At 36.7% G+C, this 26,907-nt stretch overlaps 1 protein-coding gene and 1 long non-coding RNA gene across 4 annotated transcripts in view; one reads left to right on the top strand and one right to left on the bottom strand.

Moving 5' to 3' along the window:
* Positions 1-26,907, top strand: part of LOC311627274 — a 356,010-nt gene that overhangs the window by 76,774 nt on the left and 252,329 nt on the right. The gene's annotated exons all lie outside the window — the stretch shown is intronic.
* LUZP2 (leucine zipper protein 2) overlaps positions 400-26,907 on the bottom strand; it is a 286,277-nt gene continuing 259,769 nt past the window's right edge. Inside the window, exons 9-12 of one of the 2 annotated variants that reach the window (XM_084893619.1) lie at positions 24,686-24,850; positions 19,836-19,928; positions 6,629-6,706; positions 400-4,814 (exon numbers count right to left, since the gene is read on the bottom strand). In XM_084893619.1, the coding sequence (XP_084749745.1) occupies positions 4,743-4,814; positions 6,629-6,706; positions 19,836-19,928; positions 24,686-24,850 (408 nt within the window). In that variant the 3' untranslated portion in view covers positions 400-4,742. The remainder of the gene's footprint in view (positions 4,815-6,628; positions 6,707-19,835; positions 19,929-24,685; positions 24,851-26,907) is intronic. The other variant, XM_084893618.1, reaches the window with a different exon arrangement.

Below are 26,907 nucleotides of genomic sequence, written 5' to 3'. Positions count from 1 at the left end.
TGGGAAAGAATGGGACTTGATTGAAATGCCTGTAAGGAAAATTCTCCAAAAGGTTGGGGGCCACTCTGTAAATTATATGATTTTCTAACCACTTTACTATACATCTGAAATTAATATAGAATAATATTGAATGTAAACTGTAATTGAAAAATACATTTCCCCAGCTGGCGTGGTTCAGTGGTGGAGCATCAATCCCCTGTAAGAGACAAGCAGGAGGCAGCCAATCAATGATTCTGTCTCATCATTGATGCTTCTCTCTCTCTCCTCTCTCTCTCTCTCTCTCTCTCTCTCTCTCTCTCTCTCTCTCTCTCTCTCTCTTCCTCTCTGAAATAAATAAAAATATATATTTAAAAAATACAGTTAATAAAAGAAAAGTATAAATACTATTGAAGATGAGTGTTGTGGATTCCAGAGCCCCATCCTCTAGATCAATGGTCGGCAAACTCATTAGTCAACAGAGCCAAATATCAATAGTACAGTGATTTAAATTTCTTTTGAGAGCCAAATTTTTAAAACTTAAACTTCTTCTAACGCCACTTCTTCAAAATGGACTCACCCAGGCCGTGGTATTTTGTGGAAGAGCCACACTCAAGGGGCCAGAGAGCTGCATGTGGCTCATTAGCCTCAGTTTGCCAACCACGGCTCTAGGTGTTCATTTACTTCCACAGCAGTCCTTGAGTTATGACTGCTAAAGGGCCAGGGCTCAGCACAACAGAGGAAAATCTCTCAAGAGCTGAGAAACTAATGCTAAAAGAAATTAAGTGACCTGTGCAAGTCAGAGTGAATGCCAAAGCTGGATTCCAATGAGGACACATACATTCTCTGTGAATTATGTCCATTACATTGAGCTGCATTCCAAAATTCATCCAGCACTGTCATAACCACTCTGCTAAAGTCACAGCTACAGGTCCATACATAATCCTTCCAGAGAAAAAGGCAAAGGAAAAAAGCCTACAAACAAAACAAATAACAACAAAACTCCTAAAAGACAGCATTTATTCCCTCTTCCTAAAACACTGGTTTTAATAGTCTCATTATCCTACTAGAATATGCTCCCTTTTAGCTTCCCTTCCTTCTTCCCTTGCTGCTTCAGGTTCTGAATTAATTCATTCAGCAAATATTTGAGCACTTTCTATGGGGCAGCTAGTCCTAAGCACTTGGGACTCATTTGCAGACAAAAAGATAAAAATCTCTGCCATCATGGAACTCCATTCAAATGAAAGAACACTCTAAGTAAAATAAAAGATTGCCAGGACACTGGCAAAGAGAGATTGAAGAAACGTCCAGGATGATATCTCTAAAAAGTTCTTAGATCTTGATACACAGAAGCAAGTACTATGTTTAATGTTAATATTTGTTGTTGGTTTTTTCCAATTAGTTTATGTAGAATAATATACATTGTAGTTTTGATAATAAATCTTTATTGAGGAAAAATAGGCCATCTTTCAGTACCTTTTATCCTTCATCACTCGGACATTAAGACTATGGTACATAATCCAGATGCACAAATAATTTGGGGAAGTTTAAGACTTTACACATGACAGAAAATGTTCCCTAAATAAACAGGTATATGTTTTAATCACTCGCTAGGTCCGGCCAGCTCACCCTACTCTGAGTTAATAATATTTCAGCCTCTGCTGCAATTAGTGCTAATTACAGTACTGAGCTATAAAGAGAAAATATTCCACTATTAAAAGTTCTACCTATCCACATTGTCAGCTAAAACAGCCAACATCTCTTTCGCATAGAAATGTCTTAGACTTGTAATCCAGTATATTTTATGAAACAGAATTATGTCTGAAATAACACTACAATGCTAAATAGATGATTAAGGAATGAAAATCAATAGTTAGCCATCTAATATATTCAGCACTCAGAGATTTAGGATCACACAGAAAGTCACATCCAGATGCATTACTGAATCTTTCACTTTTCATCTGAAAATGTTGGCATTGGATAGACACAGTCAGCATTCATTTAGGTCTGATACACTTGGGGCACTACTCCAATTCACATAGTTGGATATAAGAGGAAACACAAAATCCAAAACAAATTCATAACTTAGAATGAATATATAGCAGATTAGTACTTTAAAACAACTAGAGAGAAATAAGTTGTTGTAGTTCTGATAACCCCTATATGAAGTTAGTCCATTAGTAAGTATGTTTCTCAATAGAAATACATATTTTGTAAAACATAAGAAATCTTTCACTGCTTACCATTACAGGTACATAATAGAATTCATACTAAATATATTCAACATTCAGGTTAATGCTTTCTTCCACATGAGGATAGTTAGGCTAATGTTAACTCCTCAAAAACAATCATCTATTTATAGAGCTGTTAATTAAAAGACATAATTAGAAATGGTCCCTCTCTTATAGACAAAAGCCACACATATAAGTGTAAGTAAAGCATTTTAAACCTCTCTGATGCTATTTTAGTAATTAAAGGATTGAGAGAAATAAAATGCATTCATTACATTCATAGAGCATACTAATAAAGGTATTCTGAACTTACTAGTAACTATCAAAAGGAACTCTCAGAATATTTCTTAAAAATATGTATAAAGCTTTTTCTGCTACAAATTCCTTTTGTTTTGAAACAAATAATACAATGAATATACCACAGTAAAGTCTGAAGGACAAATGATGCTATCTCTCATTAAAGAAAAAGTATATACATTGTATTCATTCAAAGCCCTCTTTATCATAACAATAATTAAGAGAAGCAACTTGATTTTTATTATCAATACTAGGATAGGAATTTATAGCATAGAAATATTACAAATAAGCTGTTCATATTTGATTAATACTATTCCAAATTCTCATTTTTTCATCATACATGCTATAAAAATTTCAGAAAATATCAGCCTGATTTTGTTTTTATTAGTTCCAAAGATGCCTCATAACATACTGTGCTAAGGTGAAATGGGTGATTAACTTTCATAGGATCCATAGAATCTAGGAGTGAAGTTGAGGCACAGGATGGGAATAGGAAAGTGGACCTAAATTAAAACTAACTTATCTACTTCCCTTTCATAATACTTTGAAGATGGTTAGGGTTTATGGGTACAGTGGGAAAAATTTAACGAACAGGACTCAAGAAATTAGCTATATTCCTGCTCATATAATCAAAATTTTTAGAGCAAGAAATCAGCAGAAACTTTGGACTTTGATCTTCTCTCTATCATGGTCACTTACCTATAAATTATATGGGTCATCTATAAAATTAATTCTCCTTTTTCTTAGAATTAGCCTATAATCTGAAAAATGCTGATAAATGACACAGTTGTTTTGTAAATACAACAGGCACAATGTTATTTTTACTATTAATGATAGTTTGCCATTTCTCCAAATAACTACATTTCTTTGAATATGCCATCGTGATCAAAGGTTGACCATGTTATTCTAAAATTGGATTTCATCTACTGATTACAGATTTTATGAAATCTGTGTACATCATTAAATATTTCTAACACAGCCTGTCAGGATTCAATGCCCCAATGAATGCTTAGCGTATCTAATGTGTAAGTCCCATACTTGTATATGCTTTCTGCAAACGGGTCTACATATATTTGGCTCAGGCCAACTACAATGATCATTTTATCCATTAATTTGAGTTTGTAAATTTGATGCTATATCCACCCTATCAATCAGATGATTATTTAATTATCAATTTCTCATGCTTGTGAACTATGTTCAAATTATTCGGGAGTGAATTTATTTGATTAGTGATAGTCCTGTATGGAGCTCAAACTTCAAAGATTATCACATCAGTTATTTATTTTAATACATTTGTTTCCAAGATATACAAATCTGGGTTCATTGGCTCCACATGGCAATTTTACTTCTATCAAATCCCCATTTTTAAGTGTATATCATCTGCTTGCATATTTGTATTTTAGGACCCCCTTCCTATCCCACATTGCAGTACCCAAATTTCATACCAAGCATTTAAAATACCTTGATTCTAACTTGAAGTCATTCCAACAGACAACCATAGGGATGTGTCTATAGAATGCCAAAAAATCTAATCAGTTGTCAGAAATTTAGTTGTACATTTAGATATTTTATCTACATTATAACCACTATACTTAATGAATTCTCTTAACTGACTAAATCCCTACATTTCTTTGAATATGCCATCATGATCAAAAGTTGACCATTTAATCTAGAATTGGATTAGCCATGGTTCTACATAATAAGAATAGCAATAAACACTCTCAAACAAATATTCATACTCCAATCTTAAAGAATGTGAATCTAATTAGCCTGTGGGGACTAAATTCTTTATGATGTGATTGCAATTTGGATTCTAAGAATGCTGAGGATGCAAGACATTTTATGATCCTCCAGCAGATTTCACAGAAAGTACTAGATATTATATCACAGAAGTCATAAATACTCAAATGAATCATAAGAATTAACTTATATTGCATTTGAGTTCAAAAGAGACCAATTATATTGGGCAATTTACTGAGGACAATGACTATTTATGACTGAAGATGTCTGTTTTAATTAGGCTTTTGCTTGAGGATCATAATTGGCCTGGAATCTTTTGGACAATTTGAATAATACTTGATAAAGTACATAAAATTGTGAAAAAGTTACATGATTTAAAAACTTAGTATTTTCATCAAGCCTATGGTCTAAAGAGGATATGAAGACAATAGCAAATGAATGTTTTAAACATAGTTTTTTGACAGCTACAGTATTTTTTCTTCTTTAGTCATCCTTCCTTCAAAGCTGGTGAATTGTTTTTTCCTGTTTTTTTTCCACTTCACATTCAGTACAAGGAGGCATTTGTAATTTCTGTGAAACAGCACAAAAAGACAATTAGGAGAGTAATATATATATATATATATATATATATATATATATATTATATATATATATATATATCGCAACATTTAAAGTGTAATGGGATAGTAATTAAAATTCATATATCTCAACCAATATCTGATAGAAAACTAAAGCTAAACAAAAATAAAATAAATGGAAATATATTACTATTGCTACTTCATGAAAGTTCATACTATCATACTATATTGTCTACAAATGGAAAAATACTTTAAAATACTCTGAGAAGACTTTGGCCAAACCATTCAAATCTAACCCCAAATTTGGGGAAAAAATGTGTCAAGTGAAATGAAACCTAAGAGTTGTTATATTTTTAGTCAAATATTGAACAGTAGAGATAGAAATTCAGAAATAAGCTCCTGAGTTGTATCTGTTTTTCTCTTTCTTTCTTTCTTTCTTTCTTTCTTTCTTTCTTTCTTTCTTTCTTCTTTCTTTCTTTCTTTCTTTCTTTCTTTCTTTCTTTCTTTCTTTCTTTCAGTTTTTGTGGTATTAAATGTACTTATTCTATCTCCTCTCATCCCCAGATTTTTTTATTTGTCCCCTAAGACAGTGGTCGGCAAACTGCGGCTCGCGAGCCACCTGCAGCTCTTTGGCCCCTTGAGTGTGGCTCTTGCACAAAATGCCGTAGGCAGGCATGCACTTACAGTACTGATTGAAACTTCCTGGCTCATGCATATAAGTCGGTTTTCAGCTCTCAAAAAAAAAAAAAAATTCAATCATTGTACTGTCGATATTTGGCTCTGTTGACTAATAAGTTTGCAGACCACTGCCCTAAGGAATAGATGCATGTTTTTTATTCTAAGTTTATTTTTGTTTTGTTTCTTGGTTGGGGATGAGGGGAGGAAGGGACACCACCTTCACCCTTATTCTTCTGAGTACCTCAGATAATAAAACTAAAAGCTCAGTGGCAGGCATAGTGATCATGGAAAGGTACAGAAGCACTAGGTGAAGGAATATATTTGATTTGCCTATACAATATCCCTGCTTCAGTAAGAGCAAAAGAGAAAACTCACTGAAGCAAATGTATGTAAGATAACATTATGGCCCAGTGAGTGTGGCTTAGTTAGTTGAGCATCAATCCATGCACCAGGAGGTCACTGGTTCCATTCTTAGTCAGGATACATGCCCAGAATTTAGGCTTGATCCCTAGGGTGGGTGGAGGGGAGGGGCAGGGGGCATACAGGAGTCAGCCAATTCCTGTTTCTCTCTCATTGTTCTCTCCCTCTCTCTCTCTCTCTCTCTCTCTCTCTCTCTCTCTCTCTCTCTCTCTCTCTCTCCCCCTTCCTCCCTCCCTCCCTCCCTCCCTCTCTCTTTCTCTCTCTCATCTTCCCTCCCTCTCCCTTTCTCTTCTTCTCTCTGAAGTCAATAAAAAAAAATAGTTTGCAAGGAGAATATTATGCTGTGAAAAAAACAAAACAAAACAGTGAAAGACAAGTACCATATAATTTCACTTATATGTGGAATCTAATGAACAAATGAAAGTACCAAGCAAAATAGCGACAAGCTTATAGATAAGGAGCAGGCAGACAGTTATGGTGCAGAAGTGAGGAAGTGGAAGTGGAAGGATTGAGCAAAAAAGAAAAAAAAAAAAAAGGGAGAGAGAACTCATGGACCTGGACAACAAGGTGGTGATTGCAGGGAGAGAATGTGGGTGTGGAACAGGGCATAGAGGGGATAAATGGTCATGGAAAAATTAAAATAAAATAATTCTAATTTAAAAATAAAGTGTTTTCTGACATAATAAAAACCAACCAACAAAAAAATACCTGTGAGATAGGCTCTGGTTTCGCACTGCCATTGCTTGGGGGATTTTCTTTATGCTTCATTAAGCATGTCCTGCCCTCCTGTAAAAGTTACAATTGAAAACAGGTCATGAAATTAAATTAAGTAAAGGAAGGGGTTAGAAAAATGCTCTTGAATTCCTCCCACTGAGACACTTCCTTCACTGATGCAAGCTGAAAGGGTAAGCTAAGAACAAAAGCATCACAAAATGAGTGGAATCCCAAGGAGAAGTTTTAAACATTCATCATGGGTTTGGAATCTCAGTGGGGCTTATAGTAGTCAGTTACCACAACAAAGTTAAATTCTAATGCAAAGTTCCTTCTTTGTAAAAAATAAAATGAAGAATTACAAGACAGCTACATTTGGATTGTGTCTAGCCTCTGAGATATCAATATGTCAGTGGTATGTATGCCTGCAGGAACATCAATATTTCAAGCCAGGAAGCAATGTAAACAATATGATCATCAATCTGTCTGGAATAAAATCTTCAAAACCTTAAAAATATCATATTTCTTAAGTATAATATTCAATATTTATTAACCAAGACATCTAATCTTACTGATTAGCCTCAGTAGTTTTGAAGTAGCTGAATGGCTGGCAGTGTATTCTAATTGGGCATCCTTACCCTTTCAACCAACATCAGAAGTGAAGTTTTCCCTCCCTGCCTGTCTCCCTGCTTTTCCTCTCTTCCTTCTTGTTTTTCTTTCCTTCTTTATCTGCTTCTCTTCCATCATCTCCTCCGTCCTTCCTTTTTTTCCTCCCTCTATATTTTGAGCACATCTTTAAAGTAACCATAAAAAATCATTTAGTGCTTTTTTTTGGGGGGGGGGGGAGGGGGGAGGGAGAGAGGAAGGGAGGACAGTCTATGTTCCAAAATCCTTTTTCTTATGTAAAACAGATCCTGGGAGTTCAATAATTCATGGCCACTGGCTAGCTCTAACCTCAAACAAGTCAGTTTGTTTCCTTGGGGTTAAACAGAAGGCTACCTAAGCTGGTGAACTCTAAAATTCTGTAAATTCTACAATTATATGATAACTAAAAAAGGTTGCATAGGCGATTTAACCTACCTCAATTCAGATTTCAGAGAAAAGTTATTTTACATGCTCCCTATTATCACACTGTATTGCTCTCACTTGAATACACATATTACTTTGCTTTTCTGTGCCTATGTGTATCGTAATAAACCATGACAAAACAGAGGGAATCTTTATCAGCCTTAATGGCAGTGAGTGTCTGCCAGACAGTAATTGGCCAATGCATAATCTCTGAATAAATAATAAATGAATAAAATAATCATTGTCTATGAAAATATTACAATTCATAGCATTTTAATAAATGTCTACATTTTTTTCATAAAATTAAATTTAGGTATATTTGATAGAGACTCCAAAATGATTACACACAGCCTACAGTGTCCTTAGCTGGTTTGTTCAGTGGATAGAGCATCAGCCTATGGATGGAAGGGTCCTGGGTTTGATTCCAGTCAAGGGAAGATACCTTGGTTAAAGGCTCCTCCCTGACCTGGGCTCTGGTTGGGGCTCCTGCTGGTGGTAACTAATTGATATGTTTCTCTCATATTGATATTTTTTTAAAAGAAATATATTTTATTGATTTTTACATAGAAGAAGGGAGAGGGATAGAGAGTCAGAAACATTAATGAGAGAGAAACATCTATCAGCTGCCTCCTGCACACTCCTTACTGGGTATGTGCCCACAACTAAGGTACATGACCTTGACTGGAATTGAACCTGGGACCCTTGAGTCCTGAGGCCAATGCTCTCTCCACTAAGCCAAACCCGTTATGGCTTGATATTTCTTTCTGTCATTCCCTCTCTCTTCAATTCCCTCTAATGATCAATGGAAAAATATCCTCGGGTGAAGGTTAAATAAATAAATAAATAAATAAGCCCACAATATTTTGGAAAAGTATATTGTAAATATAATAAGAGAAATCAGTAGTCAAATCCTTCACTACCTCATTCCTAAGAATTTTGGGCAAATTGTCTATACCACCTAAGAAATAAATTCAGTTCTTTTTATGTTGCATGGGTTTAAATTATACCTAGAATCTAAAATTACCCTGAAAAATTATAATTTCTAACATTTAAATTTTTAATAACTTATAATGTTTTAAAAAATAATACGCTTGGGTAATAACTTCACCCAAACTATGGGGCTTCCATTTTTAAGCAATACACCAGCAACTCAGATGTACAGAAAATTGAAATCCACTTCTTTATAATGCACAAATGCTTATAAATCCCTTAGAAGGTGGTATGATATAACCATTTTCAAAATCTATTTGACTGAAAAAAAAATTTTTTTCCCCTTGTGGAGCTTCAGCTCAGGCCATTGTTATAAGAAAAATACAAAAGGATTTTCAGTGGAGTGTGTGCTTTCATTAATGCAAGTGTAGCTATTGGAGACAAGCCTTTGATCATCTGAACAATGAGAATCTAAAATTTTCCACATTAAAGAAAATATTGTGTCTGGCAGACAGTTCAAATATTTTTTGATACTTTGATGTTATAATGAACAGCACCTTTAAATTTATGTTTTCTGTGCCTCTTAGGCATTGTAGGAACTTCACAAAATGTGGTTCATAAAATTCTTAGTGTTTCTCAGAGAAGAAACAGATAAATAGCAACAGTTACAATGTGAGGCATCATGCTCTAATAGACACATTATCACCTTTATAGTCATTGATGAAGCAAACATTCACTTGGTGATAACATAAATGAGAAGTTTCATTGTAGAGTTTTCTCAGTCTTGTTGCAATATCACCCAGATTGCCAAAACTTCCAGAGAATTGCAGTTAAGGAAGGCAAGAAGAATTGCCAACATAGTATTATAAATGTAGTTTTGCCAAATGATGAAAAGTGTTCTGCAGTAAAACTGACTTTGCTTCAAGTTTTAGTTCTGATGTTTATGCAGTAATGATCTTTGACCAAATAACTTGATCAGTTAGTTATTTCTGAGGATCAGGTGATTTCACTGTAAAATAGGGCTACTTCAAAGGGTTATTTTGAGAATAAAATTTTCAAGCATTTAAAATATTTACCATAAATATTAACAAATAGTAAACATTTTCCCCCTTCTTCTATTATTATTACCATTAATGATTAAAAGCTAACAGTTATATGAGTTCACATTGACATTAAAAATATAAAGTATTCTTACCAGAGGGAAAGGGGGAGGGGGCTGACAAGGTAGCATAGGGTAAAGGGGGATAGTGATAGAAAGAGAATTGATTTAGTGTGGTGAACACGCAATAAATAAATGATGTATTTAAGAATTGTACACACACACACACGCACACAAATACTGTAGAATCAATAGTCATGCAATTTTTTTGCATATAAAGGAGGAAGAGTTGAAAGGGGGCAGGGGATGGATGATAAATGAGCTCTGTAATCAATCTGACAAGCCAGTGACCAAAAGTAACCTGATCTGATGATCATAAGTTCCTAACTGGGCAGGTCATGGTGGGTATTCACATCTAGGGGCTATAACTTCTTTGGTAAAGAGTTTACATTTGCCTTAAGCAAGACTTATCCAATTGTTCTTATACATCTAGGTTAATACACCCTTGTGGGTTTTCTTAATTGAATGTATTAGAATGACATTGGTTAACATTTTGTACTTGACTCTTTTTTAATGTCAGTTTTAAACATCACTAGCTATTCAAAACATAGTCATAAGGCAGCACTTGCTAGTGGAATGGATTTAGAGAATGCCAAACTAAACTCACTTTCTTTTATTTGTAAAATGGAAATAATAATGCCTATGATCTAAATTTTGATACAAAATGAATGAGACAATGTAGGTATCTCAACTAGGTGAGTGGAATAAAGAATTAGCTCATACCCAGCTGGTGTGGCTCAGTGGTTGAGGTCAAACTATGAACCAGGAGGTTACAGTACAATTCCAATCGGGGCATATGCTTGGGTTACAGGCTTGATCTTCAGTAGGGGGCTTACAGGAGGCAACTGATCAATGTTTCTCATCATTTATGTTTCTGTCCCTCTCCCTTCCTCTGTGAAATCAATAAAAATATATTAAAAACAAGAATTAGCCCATCTCAGGTTAGAATTTCTTTTGCCCTTGATAGCTATATTTACTTGGGAAAGTTACTTCAGGTTACTGAGGTTATGATTTCTTATCTGTAAGGCAGAATACCTAAAAAGGCTGTGCTAGTTTCATATTTTTCAAAGTTTCTGTTGGAAGAGTTATTGGCTCCTAATGGTGTATCTTGCATATATTAATTGCTCAGTTAAGTTTAATTTCCTTCCTTACTTTCCCATCTTCAGCTTTTCCTTCTTTTAATCTATATTTATCTATTATGTCAATAAATATTTGCATCCAAATATAAACACTGATATTTAGTTACTTTAATTTTACAACCTTGGTGTCAACATGTTACCTGCCTCTAGCCATTAGAGAATCTTGACATTGCCAAAGGATTTGTTGCTGTTGCTTTTTTCTCTCCCACTTCTGTGGTTCCTTTCTCATCCTTTTCTGTTTATGATTTGGAAAAAAAAGTCTCATTAACTATCATCCTTCTTTAGTAACCTTAGCCTTGGAAGATATCCTTTATCCTTCCAGTTTGTTTTTCCTTTTCAAGGCAGACTCAGATCAGTCCATCTGATTTAACTTAGGATTCAGATGCTTTAGAACAGTGGTCTGCAAACTGTGGATCAGGAGCTACATGCGGCTCTTTGGCCCCTTGAGTTTTTAGCAAAGGCCATCTTAGGAGTACCCTAACTAAGTTAACAACAGTGTACACTCCTATATAGTTTAAGTTTAAAAAATTTGGCTCTCAAAAGAAATTTCAATTGTTGCACTGTTGATATTTGGCTCTGTTGACTAATGAGTTTGCCAACTACTGCTTTAGAAGATTTTTCATTATGATATATCTTCGCCTTCAGTGGTGGGTATCCTGATTTTTAGAAATTATAAAAATAAAGTTACGTATTTGGGATGACCTTTTCATAAGGGCGCTGTTGATAATTTAGCTAAACCACCCCATAATATTGCTGCCTCTACATCTCTTTGGTGTTGCTGAGGGGTCTTCTCAGGCTCCTGGAACTGACACCAGCCCCTCCTGGAATTCATGCCTTAAGTAACAGCTTGCAGAGTCACAAGAAAGCGTTAAATTCCTGAAATGACCTCCCCTGCACCCCTATTGATAAGGTAACTCCTGCCACACATATCCTTTCCATTGTGAACTCTTTATATAAATCCCTCATGAAGTTCATGGGCTTTTGCTCTTTTAGATTGAATTGACAAATTTGGCATGACCAGAACCCCAAAGCTTTCTACTAACACTTATTGGACCAAAAGGTAATAAAGGCATATGTCCCAGGTCCTGCTGCTTGCTCCCTGTCTGCCCTGAGCCTCATCACACTATGTGCCCAGGAAGATATGCCTGGGCCACTTCCAGGATCTGTGAGTAATAAACTGCTGTTTCACTTCCCCTTGTCTTATGATCTTTTTTGAACATTGACCTCAACAAAGGACACCCAGAAGTCTACTGAAAACATGTCAATGTATCTGGTCTGCGGCTCAGTGGTTGAGCATCAACCTATGAACCATGGTTTGATTCCTGGTGGGAGCACATGCTCAGGTTGCTGGCAGGATTCCCATTAGGAGGTGTGTGGGAGGCAGCCAATCAATGATTCTCTTTCCTCATTGATGTTTCTATCTCTCCCTCCCACTTCCTCTCTGAAATCAATACAAATATCTATTTTTTGAAAAACATGTTATTATAACAAAAATCATTATAACTGAATTAACCAATCATTGGAAACCCTACAAAAGGAGAATAGCTGCCTTTGCATTTTGTTTATTTTTAAATTGCTCTGTATTTCTTCTCTTAGAAATAAAGAATAGTTCTATAAAAATTAAAGCAGAAAGGATAACATCAGAGATTCTTTTAAAATCCTCCTTGAGATGATATCTTTGATTCTGCTGATTTCTTTGTATTTATTGGCATTAAACACTTGGTTCTACTGCACAAGAGAAATTATTTATATCTATTATTATCTTTCTCTAAAACATTTTAAAGACCCTCAAAATTATTAATACAAATGCATAACTGGGCAACCAATTGAATATTCTACCAACAAGAAGAAAAAAAAATTCTACTAACAAAAAAAATCTCAGATGGGTAAAAGGTCCAGCTCATTCTGCATATTTAGCTAAGATAGTGTTTAAGAAGGTGGTCTAGATCCACATTTTTGCAAGTATCTGACCAGTTTTCCCAACACCATTTATTGAATGATCTGTTTTTACCCCACAGTATATTTTTGCCTTTTAAAATTAAATATTAATAGTCTGTGTCCTCAAATTTCTTGTTTTCTAGTACAAAATGAGAACCTTATATAAATAATGTGCAAGATGGAATGTGATACAGATAAAATACATGTATAAACCAAGCTTGATGGGGACCCAAAGTAGAAAGCAATTATGTGTCTCATAGTGTAAGATTGGATTGGGGAGTGTCAAATAAATTTGACCAGATGAAGCTTTGTATTTTCATATCTATGTTAAGCCAATATCTTTATAATAAACTAGAGGCCCTGTTGGGGAAGGGGGGGGCGGATAGGCAGGTCTCTCAGCCCAGCCTGCACCCTCTCCAATCTGGGACATACCTCTCACAATCCAGGACTGCTAGCTCCCAACTGCTCACCTGCCTGCCTTCTTGATTGCCCCTAACCACTTCTGCCTGGCAGCCTGATCACCCCCTAACCACTCCCCTGCCAGCCTGATTGATGCTCAATTGCTCCCCTGACAGCCTAATTCCCACATTTGCTCCTCCCCTACAGGCCTGGCCACTCCTTACCTTCCCCTGCAGAGCTGGTCCCCCCCAAACTGCCCTCCCCTGGAGGCCTGGTTCCCCCCAACTGCCATCCCTGCAAGTCTGGGTCCTTCCCAACTACCCTTCCCTACAGGCCTGGTTGTCCCAAACTTCCCTCCTCTGCAGGCCTGGACACCTCAAACTGCCCTCCCCTGTAGGCTTGATAATCCCCAACTGCCCTCCCCTGCTGGCCTGGTTGCCCACAACTGCCCTCCCTTGCAGGACTGGTCCCTCCCAACTGCTCTCTCCTGCTGGCCATCTTGTGGTGGCCATCTTGTGTCCACATGGAGGCAGCCATTTTTTACCACAGGGGGGAAGCCTTGTGTGTTGGAGTGATGGTCATTTTGCATATTACTCTTGTATTAGATAGGATAGAGGCCTGGTGCGGGGGGGGGGGGGGGGGGGGAGAGGGGGGCAGCTGGTTTTCCCTGAAGGGTGTCCCAGATCAGGGTGGGGACTCCCTTGGGGTATGGGGTAGCCTGGGTAAGGGGCCTATGATGGTTTGTAGGCTGGCCACACCCCCTGGTGACCCAAGCAGAGGTCCTGGTATCTGGAATTTATTTATCTTCTATAATTGAAACTTTGTAGCCTTGGGTGGAGGCCTGGGCCTGGCAGAGTGTGCAGAAAGCTTGGCCTCCTCCATTTCTGGGGAAACCAGGCCTCCTGCTCTCAGCGTGGCTGCAGCCATCATGGTTGGGTTAATTTGCATACTATCTCCTGATTGGCTGGTGGGTGTGGCTTGTGGGTGTAGTGGAGTGGTGGTTAATTTGCATATTATCATTTTATTAGATAGGATATTGGTATGTTTAGTGGGCTATTTTCATTTACCAAACTAATAAACATTATTCTTGTGGTTTCTATACTATTTCTGGTAAGAAATCACAATTAACATCACATTTTTGCATGCTTCCAATTAATGTGTCATAGGAGAGTACACATGGAAATTTATAAAAGCAATTTATATCTAATTGTTCTAAGGATCTTAGGGAACTATCTACCATCCCTACATTATCTGGAAGAATGCCTACTTCTTAAAAATTACCACAGTAGCACAATGAAAAATGTCTTGTATGAAGCCTGTCTGATGGAATATAGCCCAGAATGACAATGGTAGGTGGTGGTCTCAGTCCAATTACATCAGGGTATGCATTGCCTAGAAAATTTTGTTAACCAAGCTTCTGCCAACAACTCATTAATGCCATCAAATGTCATAAAACGAATATTGGATATAATAAGCAAACTAAGGTTTCTTAAATCTGACAAAAATATTTTAATATGACAATATGACAAACTGACATAATTTTCTCTTTCCAGTTTTGGATTTATTTTCTGTGCATTTCATTTTCTTCTCTCATTGCTTTAGAATATATTGATATATTTATATATTCTTTTTTTTTCCTGTTGAATAAACTCCTTTGGGTCAGGGACTTGCAAGCAGGTATAAGGGCAAGAATCTTACCAAATGCTCACAGTGCTAAACATAAGCCATTGTTGCTTTCTATTTTCTTTAAACATTGTGAAAAATTGTTTGCTGCCTACAGCAGTCATAAACTCATTTACATTGAATAGTAAGTCTTAATCTCTATATGAAAATTAAAATGCTCAATGTCTTTAGTTCTTGATATGCTATTAAACAAGATGAGGCACATTTACAAATTGCAGGAAGTGGGATGAAACAGATACATCCTTGGCTTTCTCCATGTGACTCCAATATTATCATTTAAGCAAAACTGCTTTCAAAGTAATTTAAACATGACCCAAACTGATAGTCCAATATCAGATTTCCCTCAGTGCCCCCCCAAAAAGGGGATGGGGAAATAAGGCATCTGGAGATCATTTTCTTAAGGGATCTTGTCTGGCTTGCATTGGGCAAGAAGTAGAATGAACCAACAAAGATACCTAAGACTGTGCATGGTCTCTATTCCTGTTTGGGACCTTAACCATAAAAGATATTGAGACCTTAAACATGAAAATTGCAGAGCAGCTTTCTTAGAATGAACAAACCAGGACATTAACAAGCATATAATTCAATACCTTATATTTAATATCTATTATATTATAATTATGTTATACATAATATATAAATATATGTAATTATATATTGTATCTATAATTTATAAATACAAATATATATTACATATATAATCTATATATATAAAAGCTTAAGGGACTGTTTGACTGTTCAACCATTCAACCGGTAGCTATGCTGTGGACTGACCATCAGGGGTCAGATGCTCAATGCACAGACATGGAAACTTGGAACAGACTGATGGATTTCAGAGGGAAAGGGGTCGGGGGAGAGCAGGAAGAGATTCAAAAGATCTTATTTATATGCATACCAAAGACCCAGTGCATAGATTCATACAGGCCTAGCCTGCAGGGAATGTACCGAAACCATGCACCGGGCCTCTAGTTATATATAATCATCAAGATAAACCTATAAGAAATTAACCTCAAAGTTTCTCAAAATGGAACAGAAATAAAGCAAAATAGAAGTAGCAGAAAAGATATTATTAAACTAGAAGGCCCTAAGCACAAATTTATGCCTCCGCGTGGCTGGTGATCAGGGCCTATCTGGACCATCTTGCCGGATCCCTCCCCTGCTGGCTGCGGGGAGGGATAACGGGAGGTTGGCTGGCTGCGGGAGGTTGGCTGTGGGAGTACACTGACTACTGGGGGCAGCTCCTGTGTGTATATCATAGCAACCGGTTGACTGGTCATAATGGTCGCTTAAGCTTTTATATAGACAAGATACCATATTTTCCAGCTATAAGGCGACCCCCTAATTTTACAGTTAAAACATAGGTTTAGGCCTATATTTGCTGTATAAGACTACCCCCCCCCCACTTCAAAGAAAAGACTTACAAGATTTGCAGGTAATTTTTGTGCAATTTTGGTCTTTTGCCCCCGATTTTCGGTTGACTTTTTTTCATTTCAAACGTCGTCTTATACGCCGGAAAATACAGTATTAAAGGGTTTATGTCTTATCTAAACAAATGCTTTTCAAATCTTGGCTCACAGACTACCTGCCTGAGAGTCACTGGGATTAAGAATAGGGTTGCCAAATTTCTATTTAAAATAATAAAGTTACACTTAGTTCTCCTATTCATTTACAATTCCCTGAGAAATTGCTAAGAACCTTGATTTTTAAACATTTTCCAGATGATTTTTATGATCATTTACATGTAAAAGTAAAATGTTAATGAAACAAGCCTTCACATTACAATAATCTGGAAAAATTCAAAAAGAAATAGAATTAATGTCTAGACCCACATAGCAAGATGTGAATTTTTCTGATGTTGGTCCCAGGCATCAGCATTGTATCAGAGCTCTCTGGATGATGCATTACTGCAGCGTTTTTCAACCGCTGTTCCGCGGCACATGTTGCCTGGTGTGCCGTAGGTGCAGACAAGACAAGAATTTTATAATTTTTCACTATTTTGTTTACTTAATATTTCATAATAAAGTAATTATAAAATACTTTCTTTGTGTTTATTTGATTCCTATTCAAGAGAATTACTTTATATATAGTCAATATAGGCACAGAGTTAAATTTTTTAACATTTTCTAATGGTGGTGTGCCTCGTGATTTTTTTCATGAAACAAGTGTGCCTTTGCCCAAAAAAGGTTGAAAAACACTGCATTACTGTAAGGAAAGGGTTAGGAACTACAGGTCTAGAATTTGAAAATTGATGTTCACACCAGTCTCACTAATTCCTACTGCTTATACCTGGATTATTTTACTCACTTATGTTACTCTCTTGTCCTTGAAATTTATTTGAATCTACAGCCTATGAATACTGAACACTCTGTGCATTAGAAAGTGTAATTTCTTGGAAGTAGAGACTCCAAAGATTAAAATTTAGACAATATCCTTTGTGTCAGTGCAGGTGGAGGCAGTTCTTTGAAGGAACCCACATCAAGGTTATAGTGGTTTATGGGACTTATTTCCAGGACAGGAATTATCAGTGATAAGGAAGGACAACAAAAAGTAGAAGGAGTGGAACAAACAAAACACATTTTAATAACTGTATTCTGGTCTACAAAAGTAGACCAGAATACAGTTATTGGAAACCTTAGTGTTTAAACATACAGAACTGCCCAGCTGGCATGGTTCAATGATTCAGCTTACACCTATGAACCAGGGGGTTATGGTTTAATTCCCTGTCAGGGCACATGCCCTGGTTGTGGGTTTAACCCCAGTGTGAGGTATGCATGAGGCAGCCAATCAATGATTCTCTCTCATCATTGACATTTCTATCTCTCCCTCCATCTCCCTTCCTCTCTGAAATCAATAAAAATATATATTTAAAAAGCAAATAAATAAATAAAAATAAACAGAACTTTTTAAACTTGCCTCCAATGGAAATATGCTTGGTAATCTTAATGAAGCCACAATTTTTGTTCTTAAAGGTGCTTTGGCCACCACATTACAATAATGATTTGCTCAAGGTACACATTCATCAGTACAGAGGCAGGAATAAGGTAACTGAATTCCTCCTAACACAAAGGCTCAGAGCAGGATACCTTTTAGGATCAATTCTGAGCATTACCTATAAGAGTGCAGAAAAAGATCAAGAATATTATTTAAAAATTGAGATATAATTGACATATAAATTGTGTTAGTTTTAAATGTAAACTGTAATGATTTGATTTGTACATATTGCAAAATATTTTTGATAATTTTAGAAAATATATCAAGAAATAAAATATCCTTAATATTAAATGATGCTTTTACCACTTAATTGAACAGAAACATTAACTGTATACCTAATTCACATCAAACTCCTTAGTTTAGAAATCTAGGGTCCCTCACACTTAAGTCCCAAGTTATCTCTTTAGACACATATCCCACCATTTTTTGCACCGAATTTTCTAGCTATTTTATTATTTGTATATTTGCTCACACTGTTTGCTTCCTTCTTTCTTGAAAGACAATTATAGTGCATTTTATTTATGCTATTCATTAACATTATTGTCTTCTAAAATGTATGGCAATCCTACATGTTTAAATATATTAAAACTAGAGGCCCAGTGCATGAAATTCATGCATGGGGGTGTACCTCAGCCCACCCTGCACCCTCTTCAATCCATAAGACATTAGGAGATGTCTTATGGGCAGCTTAGGCCTACTTCCTGTGATTCTCTGCTCTCTGCAGGGCCTGGCTACTTCGATGCCACCAGAATGACGAAGCTACCATGCTCCACTGTCCTCTCTCAGTCTGTGGGCACTGGGGGCTTTGCCATCCACTGTGGCTATGTGAATGGAGCCGCCATGCCCTGCTGTCCACTCTCTGTGTATCCAGCGGATACAAGTTCCATGTTTCTTCTTATCATGTGATTGCTAAGAATCTCTCTTCCTCTGACGCAATCTCCTTTTACTTCTAGGTTTATTCCCTCAAGAGGATCCAGCCACAGCACTCATCTGTTGCCCCTCCCATCCCAGCGGGGCTGACAGGACCGGAGACTCTAATGGGGCTGAGGGTACTGGGCATCATCATCTTGTGGCTATGGGCACCACCACCTTTGTGACAGAGTGATGGTTAATTTGCATATTACCTTTTTATTAGATAGGAAGGCAAATTGTTGAAACATTTATATTTCTAAGTCATTGGAAACCAATAGAAGAAAAATAGATTGACCCTGTGAATCTATGTTTCTATTTTGACTATTTTCATTTGTTATAGCATGATTTCTTTTCAATCATACATGGTTTTAATAGATACTTTGCATTTTGTTACTACCTAAATTGAAGCCTAACTTGGAACCTATTCAATACAATTGTTGTTATTTTCCGTTTCTCAAATCCAGACATAGTAAATCTATAATTGTGACAAAGTTCCAGAATGAAAATTTCATTACACTTTTTATAATTAAAAAAAATCCACAGGATACAAGTTCCATGTTTCTTTTTATCATGTGATTGCTAAGAATCTCTCTTCCTCTGATGCAATCTCCTTTTACTTCTAGGTTTATTTGCTTTATGGGGAAAATACTATAAAATCACATCCTTGGGATTCTGTTTGTTTCTTTTGGTTTTTAATATTTTAAAAGGCTATGTCATATGGTTGTGGAAATAAATAGCCTGCTGAGTGTGTGGCTATCCTCCTTATATCAGAGAATTCAAGTTCACATACTCCTAAGAGTCTGGTTATACTTTCTGACTGATATCCAAAGAACATCTGATTTTTAAAATGTTAAAGTACAATGTTTAGATAGTAGATAGAATATATAAATAAACATGTCATGATGATATGAACTAGGATTGTTAAAAGGCTTATGATCCTGCTTTCATGTTGAATACTATTGAAATTATTTTAAGATAATCTTACTTTTTCAGAATTGCACTCAGGGGCATTCAGATTTTCTTCCTTTGTTATAACAACTTGAGATTTCTCACTGCTTCCAGGAGTGCTTTGTTCAGGCTTCAGAAAGAGAGAACATGAAAAGAGACACAGAGAGAAATAGGTTCAACAAATAGATGCATATGACATGGTAAAATATAATACAATGGCAATAGCACACTTAAAGAAAAATAACAGCATGGGAATTTATATATAACTAGAGGCCCAGTGCACAAAATTTGTTCATGGGTGTGTGTCCCTCAGCTCATCCTGCACCCTCTCCAATCTGGGACCCCTCGAGGAATGTCTGATAAGATCGGGCCTAAACACCAGTCGGACATCCCTTTCACAATCCAGGACTGCTTGTTCCCAACTGCTCACCTGCCTGCCTTCCTGATTGCCCCTAACCACTTCTGCCTGCCAGCCTAATCACCCCCTAACCACTCCCATGCCAGCCTGATTGATTCCTAACTGTTCCCCTGCCAACCTGTTTGCCCCTAACTGCCCTCTCCTGCAGACCTTGTCACCCCTAACTGCCCTCCTCTGCAGGATTGGGTCCCCACCAACTGCTTTCCTTGCAGGTCTGGTCACCCACAACTTTCCTCCTCTGCCAGTCTGGTCACCCCTAACTTCCCTCCCCTGCAAGCCTTGGTGCCTCCCAACTGCCCTCCCCTGCTGGCCATCTTGTGGCAGCCATCATGTGTCCACACGGAGGCAGCCATCTTTGACCACAGGGGGGCAGTCATCTTGTGTGTTGGAGTGATGTCAATTTGCACATTACTCTTTTATTAGATAGGATAGAGGCATGCTGCATGGGTGAAGGCTGGCTGGTTTGCCCTGAAGGGTATCGCAAATCAGGGTGGGGGTTTCCTTGAGGCATGGGGTGGCCTGGGTGAAGGGCCTGTGATTGTTTGCAGGCCGGGCATGCCCCCCGGAGACCCAAGCAGAGGCAATGGTATCTGGAATTTATTTATCTTCTATAATTGAAACTTCGTAACCTTGAGTGGAGGCCTGGGCCTAGCAGAGTGTGCAGAAAGCTTGACTTCCTCCATTGCCAGGTAAACCAAGCCTCCTGCTCTCAGCATGGCTACAGCCATCTTCATTGGGTTAATCAGCATACTTGCTCCTGATTGGCTGGCGGGCATTGCTTGTGGGTATAGTGGAGTGATGGTTAATTTGCATATTATTCTTATTTTATATATATATATATATATATATATATATATATATATATATATATATATGAGACTTTAAAATTTGGACTTTATAACTTCTTAGCTTAAAAATAAAATAAAATAATGTCTACTATTTTGTATTAATAATGTGCAATGGGATTATTTTAAGGATCCTAGCTCATAAATAAATAAATAAATAAATAAATAAATAAATAAATAAATAAAATTGTGTACTTTCTTTTCACTTTAACTTCCTTTATATCTCAGAAATAGTAAGTATATACCTTATTTTTTCAGGAAGAAAGAAAATGTTTTGTAATATCCCACTGTAATTTGCATAGAGGACTATGTTGACTCCCAAGCTTTACTAATTAATTGCTGTTTTTGCTTCTGCATATCCAAAATATTATTCTATAATACATCTTTTTATGAACACTAAATTAAAAAGTAAGGTAAAATGAAAAGGCCATTTCACAGCTTCTGTCCAGAGAAGGGTTATACCATAACTAATAAATATAAATATTCCTATTGCCTTGTGTAAGATTATCTACTCAGATGAATGTTTCTTGGTTATAGCTGATTTGAATATACTGCTTTTCCCGTTAATCTATGAGGGTGCTATTGGAAGACAGACAAAAACTTGAGTGCTAAATTGCTTGATTCTGAATCTTTGATCTCAATGGATCACAGGGGATCTGGAAATGAGGATTCAAACTATTAGGGACCTAGGAAGACAAAGACTAGGATATGGTCTAGTCAGAGTACTCAAATCCATTTAAGTTTTCTTTGTGCTACACTATACACAGCACTGGCCTGTTTTTCCACAGGCAGTTTTATTCCTTAGCCCAGGGGCATTCTTACAAAAATAACAATTTTCTAAAAATAAACATTAAAGATACTTAATAAAACTAGTAGAATATTAAATGTAAAACAATTAATAAAGCTAGTATATTAAAGAAACAAAGGAAAACAGGTCCTATATTAATTCACCCAAATGCTGGGCTTTATGTATAATCCTATATAACAAAAGGGTAATATGCAAATTGACCCTAACGGCAGAATGACCAGAACGAACGCTCGACCAGTCACTATGAGGCTCACTGACCACCTCTTGGTCCTTTTTCCTGGCCAGTAGGCTCTGATCACCTAATGGGCACCCACAGTGGGGGCGGGGCTGGCTAACAGGTGGGAACAGCTGATCCCTCAGTCACTTTTTCTGGCTGTCAGGCACCAATCACCAGATGGTGAAAGGAGAATTGGGAGTGGGTGACAGCGGTGGGGGTGGGACTGGCAGCTGGGGAAGATGTTCCTGATCTTAAGCCAGGCCTAAACACTGTACCCACTCACAAATTTTGTGCACCCAGCCTCTAGTAATAAATAAAAAAGCAAATATAATTCCTCTTTCCTTTCACTTAAAAAAGTTTAATTCAGTTGTATGAGGTACAGAAGGCATCCTCTTTTATTCCCTCTTTCTCTCCTATTCTTATTTAATACCTCTATCTTCTGATCTCCACCCTGAGCCTTCCCTAGGAAAAAGAAAATAATTAACCAGGGAAACAAAATGTCTTCAAATAAGCAAGTTCTCTGTGTCACATGCCATTGATAAATACAAAGAAAGTTGAGGAAGGTGTGATTTTTGTCTTCATAGAATTACATAATCTGATGGTTATTCACATAAATAGTTATAAGATAAAGTAGATTAATTAAAAGGGCACAAGCAGAATTGTAAATATTTTGAAAGTCCAAATGTCAAATCCATTTGTGGTAATGAGAAAAGGCATGATGGAAAGGGTAATTTTTAAAATGGGCCTCTGGATGATTAAGGCAAAAGTGAGGAGAGAACATTCAAGGTGATGGAAACACTGCCAGAATATATATTTAGGAAGAAAGGTCAGTTGTTGGCCTTTTGGTTTAGAGGGCAGCAGTAGAGTAATTATGAGAAAAATGCTACAAAGTAGGGAGGATAATCCCAATATTAAGCTACAAAGTTTGTAATGATAGCTTTTTTATTTTAAAATTATTCCAAAAGAAATATTATTTTTATTTTTAAAAAATGAAGCTATTTCTCCCTTCTTAGAGTTTTATGAGGAGCATTTAATTTCATATGAGTGTAGGACAACTCAATAAATGTCAACTAGTATTGATATCATTGCTATTTGCACTAAAACTGTCTATGACAAATAAGCATCAGTATCCTAATAAAAAGAACTAATATAATTTTAGAGTAGTTAGTGTTATAAATGGTTATAGTAGGTGACTGTATCTGTATGAGCATATAAATATGACAAAGAAGTCACACTACCTATACATTTTTAAAATATTAGTTTAATATCAAAGCATTAACAAATACAATACCTAAAACTGAAAAGAAAATAAACAAACTAAGAAATCAGGCATGGTCTTATTACATGTATTTTCTCAACATTTTAAAGTTGAAAATTAAAACATTTAATCTATTTTGTGCTAATAAAATATTAAGCATATAGAGAAGCTAGAGGAGGTCCACTTTTAATATGGCTCAAAAACAAGCTTAAGGAGACCAAGGTTATGCTTCTGGCTGTTTCAGTAGTGGCGTAATGCAATCTGGGACCTTCCTGGGTCATTGCCGGGGCTTTAGCAGCATCATAAGGAAGGATGCAGTGGAAGTGAGGACTGATGTTTCAGCCTTCCCTGTTCTAAAGAATGGGCTCTATATGGGGGAAGAAGGAAGGATAATGTACAATGTCTGATGGGTGTGGCAAGTTTAGGCATGGATGGGCAATTGCATGGGGAGGTTGGAAAGAAGGAGTTTACTTCCATCAGATGAAGCTATCATATTCAGGCCAGGGACTCATGGGGATATAGGGAATAGGAGGATATTATCTTTTCCTAAGTAAGAGCTATGGAAAAAATATCAATCAGGATTTCTTAAGTGCTCAGCAAAGCAGATTGGCATTCACGGAAGGATCCTAATAACAATATTAGTAGCAAATTGAATTCCTAATCTATGAAAATAAGGTATGTGTGGGTTTTACAAGTGGTCAACTTTATAGCAACAAGTTCAGAAATGCTGCCTCTTGTGTCTTTACATAAACATCCAGAGAACCTCTCTGTTTTCTACCCATATTCTTTTACAGCAAGGAAGCACAGGTGGTGGGGAGGGTTCTCCAACATATGACTTAACTCTGTCAGGAATGCTTCCCAAAGGATTCACATGCCATGGCGAATTTATCCACAGAGAATAAGCAGTGGCAAAATGAAAGGTTCTAGGTAGCGTTAATCTCAAAATGCATTTTATCACTTGCAAATTTAGATTTGCTTGAAAATATATAAATTTACTAGCCTTCTTTTAAATTTATTGAATCTCATTGGAAAAAAAAAAAAAAAAAAAAAGAAGAAGCCAGCTGGCTAACCAAGATATTAAAGAAGATTTACCTGCAGAAAATGGATAAACCAAAAACTAGGTGAGTCCAGCCTGTAATGTAGCAGGCCAGAAAGAAGCTGAGTCTGATTATTATCATGTACCATGTCTTATCCATGGTCCTTCTCTCCCCTCTTCAGTTAATCTCTTCCAGCCACCCCTCACCCTCCAGGCACTCATTACCCCATTGTCTGTGCCATGATTTATGCAGATATGCATACAAGTTCATTGGTTTTACATTCCAAAGCACAAATAAAGTGTACCTTGCTTTTTGTCTTTGCATCTAGAATCTTGACATCGATGGGACTGGGTGGAATTGACATCTGAGTTGGATCTGACCTGATTAGACTCAAAGGGGGTGGTTGGTCACGAAAAACAGATGACAGGCAGAGTTGTACAGTCTGTTTCAGTGCTTTCAGTTGTGACTCCTAAAAGAGAGAGAGAGAGAGAGAGAGAGAGAGAGAGAGAGAGAGAGAGAGAGAGAGAGAGAGAGAGATCACAAATTTTACATGATAACCAGAAGCACATGATACCCTGTTTTATGCATACTCAGTCTGTTTGTTTTTAGGAGTGAGTGTGTTTTATGATATATTTTGAGCACTGAAATTCAGAGACATATCTTCTTCTTCTTTTTTTTTTTTTTCCTTTGAACTGGCATGATTTCAATCATGGTAGTTTGCTAAATGTGTTTGTTGAATAAAATACACTCTGGGGCATTCTGAAGTAGAAAATGCTCTTATAAACTTGCTTTCTTTCTAGTAGGACCAGCCACCTTTATTACAAATCCTTCCCCTGGCAATATAGGCCTCTGTGTTTCTCAGATTAGCCTGTTTTAGCAACTCAATTTCCTCACATGTTGGGAAAAATGAATTTGTTTCCAATAAGATCTTTATTTCCCTTGGGCCTTGTTCAGAAGTAGAAGTTAATTTTCTTTGACGGTAAATAATATTAATACTTTCTGATATTAGCATAGGATATCACAATCCTCAAAGCACTTTCAACTTTCACATGCAAAAAATAATTTTATGCTTTCAAACATCTGTGAAACTGGCACTATGAATTATGATTTTACTGTGAAAAAACGAAATTTCAAAGTGTTCAGGCTGGCTTATTTTCGGTTTATATCACCAGGCAGACTGAACTTACAGAGACCATCATCTCTACCTCACATTGAATCCTCAGGACCCACTTCTGAAAATATTTTTACATATAAGTTTTAAAAAATAATATAAAGCTGAGTACAAACAATGGAGATCCTCAGGTGCCAAAATGATGAGAGACATCCAACTGTTGGGAAATCTCATGGTAACTGAAGGGTACTTTGGGGGCGTGGATACAGACCCAAATAAGACAATGTCACAGAAACATCAATCTCAAGACATGAGATACGGCCTTCAGGCCAAGAGAGGTGAAGAGAGAGATTAGGTACTGAGGCTGAGACTCCAGGACAAGCTGGCACACATGGAGATTAGCCTTTCAGTGCCTTCATAGATCAGTGAAGCAGCACAGTTTGTTTTCTCTACCTGTCAAAGCCGTTTACGCCCAACAAAACTATTGCCTTTCATATACTATGCCAGGAACACTCTCACAGAGCAGCCTCCCCTATTTCTTGTCTCCCATAAAGCCTTTGTGAACAATTTCTTAAAAGCAGTGGCTATGATTTAGATCCTTCCCAATGCCTACCTCTGTGCTTTCCGCTCATATGTGATATATGATAAAATATTTATCTTTAAGTTGTGAGTGCCAATTGCTGGAATGGCAGTTTTAGAAATCTCTCTCTTTGGTCACAGCAAGAGATTTTGAAAAAGAAGCAATAAGAGCAACAACCAAAAAGAAATAAGACATAGAACAGACATGCATTTTCTTCTCATTACTCTTGCCCTATGAAATTGTCTAAGACGAAATGAGAATCTGATAAGAACCAGGATGGAGAAGCATTGTTAAGTGGACAGGTGGGGGATAAGCTGAATGATGACCTTATACTCAAAGTGGCCCCTTTTAATTGCTAGTCTGAGTTTCTAGATTGTTGCCCTTCCCTCACCCCATTGATTTCTATAATTGATCCCATTGTTTCCTTTATATAATTGATCTCTAGTTTCTCATTTTTAATTTATATGTATAAACACACATATATAAGTTGTCTATTTTGTTCAGAACTGTTGTTGCACATCATAACACAATCCCGGACATATTAAAGGGACTCAACAAAAAGGTTTTTTTTTTTTTTTTTTTTTTTTTTTTTTTTTGTGTGTGTGTGTGTGTGTGTGTGTGTTTTTTTTTATTTTAATAAATGACTTAAAAACTTAGGTGAAAACATTCTTTTTGTATGTTAGGAAAGCAAATTAACAAATTATATCAATAAAAATAAATGTAATAGTTCAGCTTTCTTCTCCTATTATTTGTTATAATCCAGGCTGACCCTTCCCTTCTCTCACTACAGAAGAGGAGATCAATGTATTGGGTGTTGTGTCAGAAGTGAGATAAC

The sequence above is a fragment of the Pipistrellus hanaki genome (genome assembly GCF_964339955.1).
Source record: "Pipistrellus hanaki genome assembly, chromosome: 9".
NCBI lineage: Eukaryota > Metazoa > Chordata > Mammalia > Chiroptera > Vespertilionidae > Pipistrellus > Pipistrellus hanaki.
This window is presented reverse-complemented; position numbering and strand designations above follow the sequence as displayed.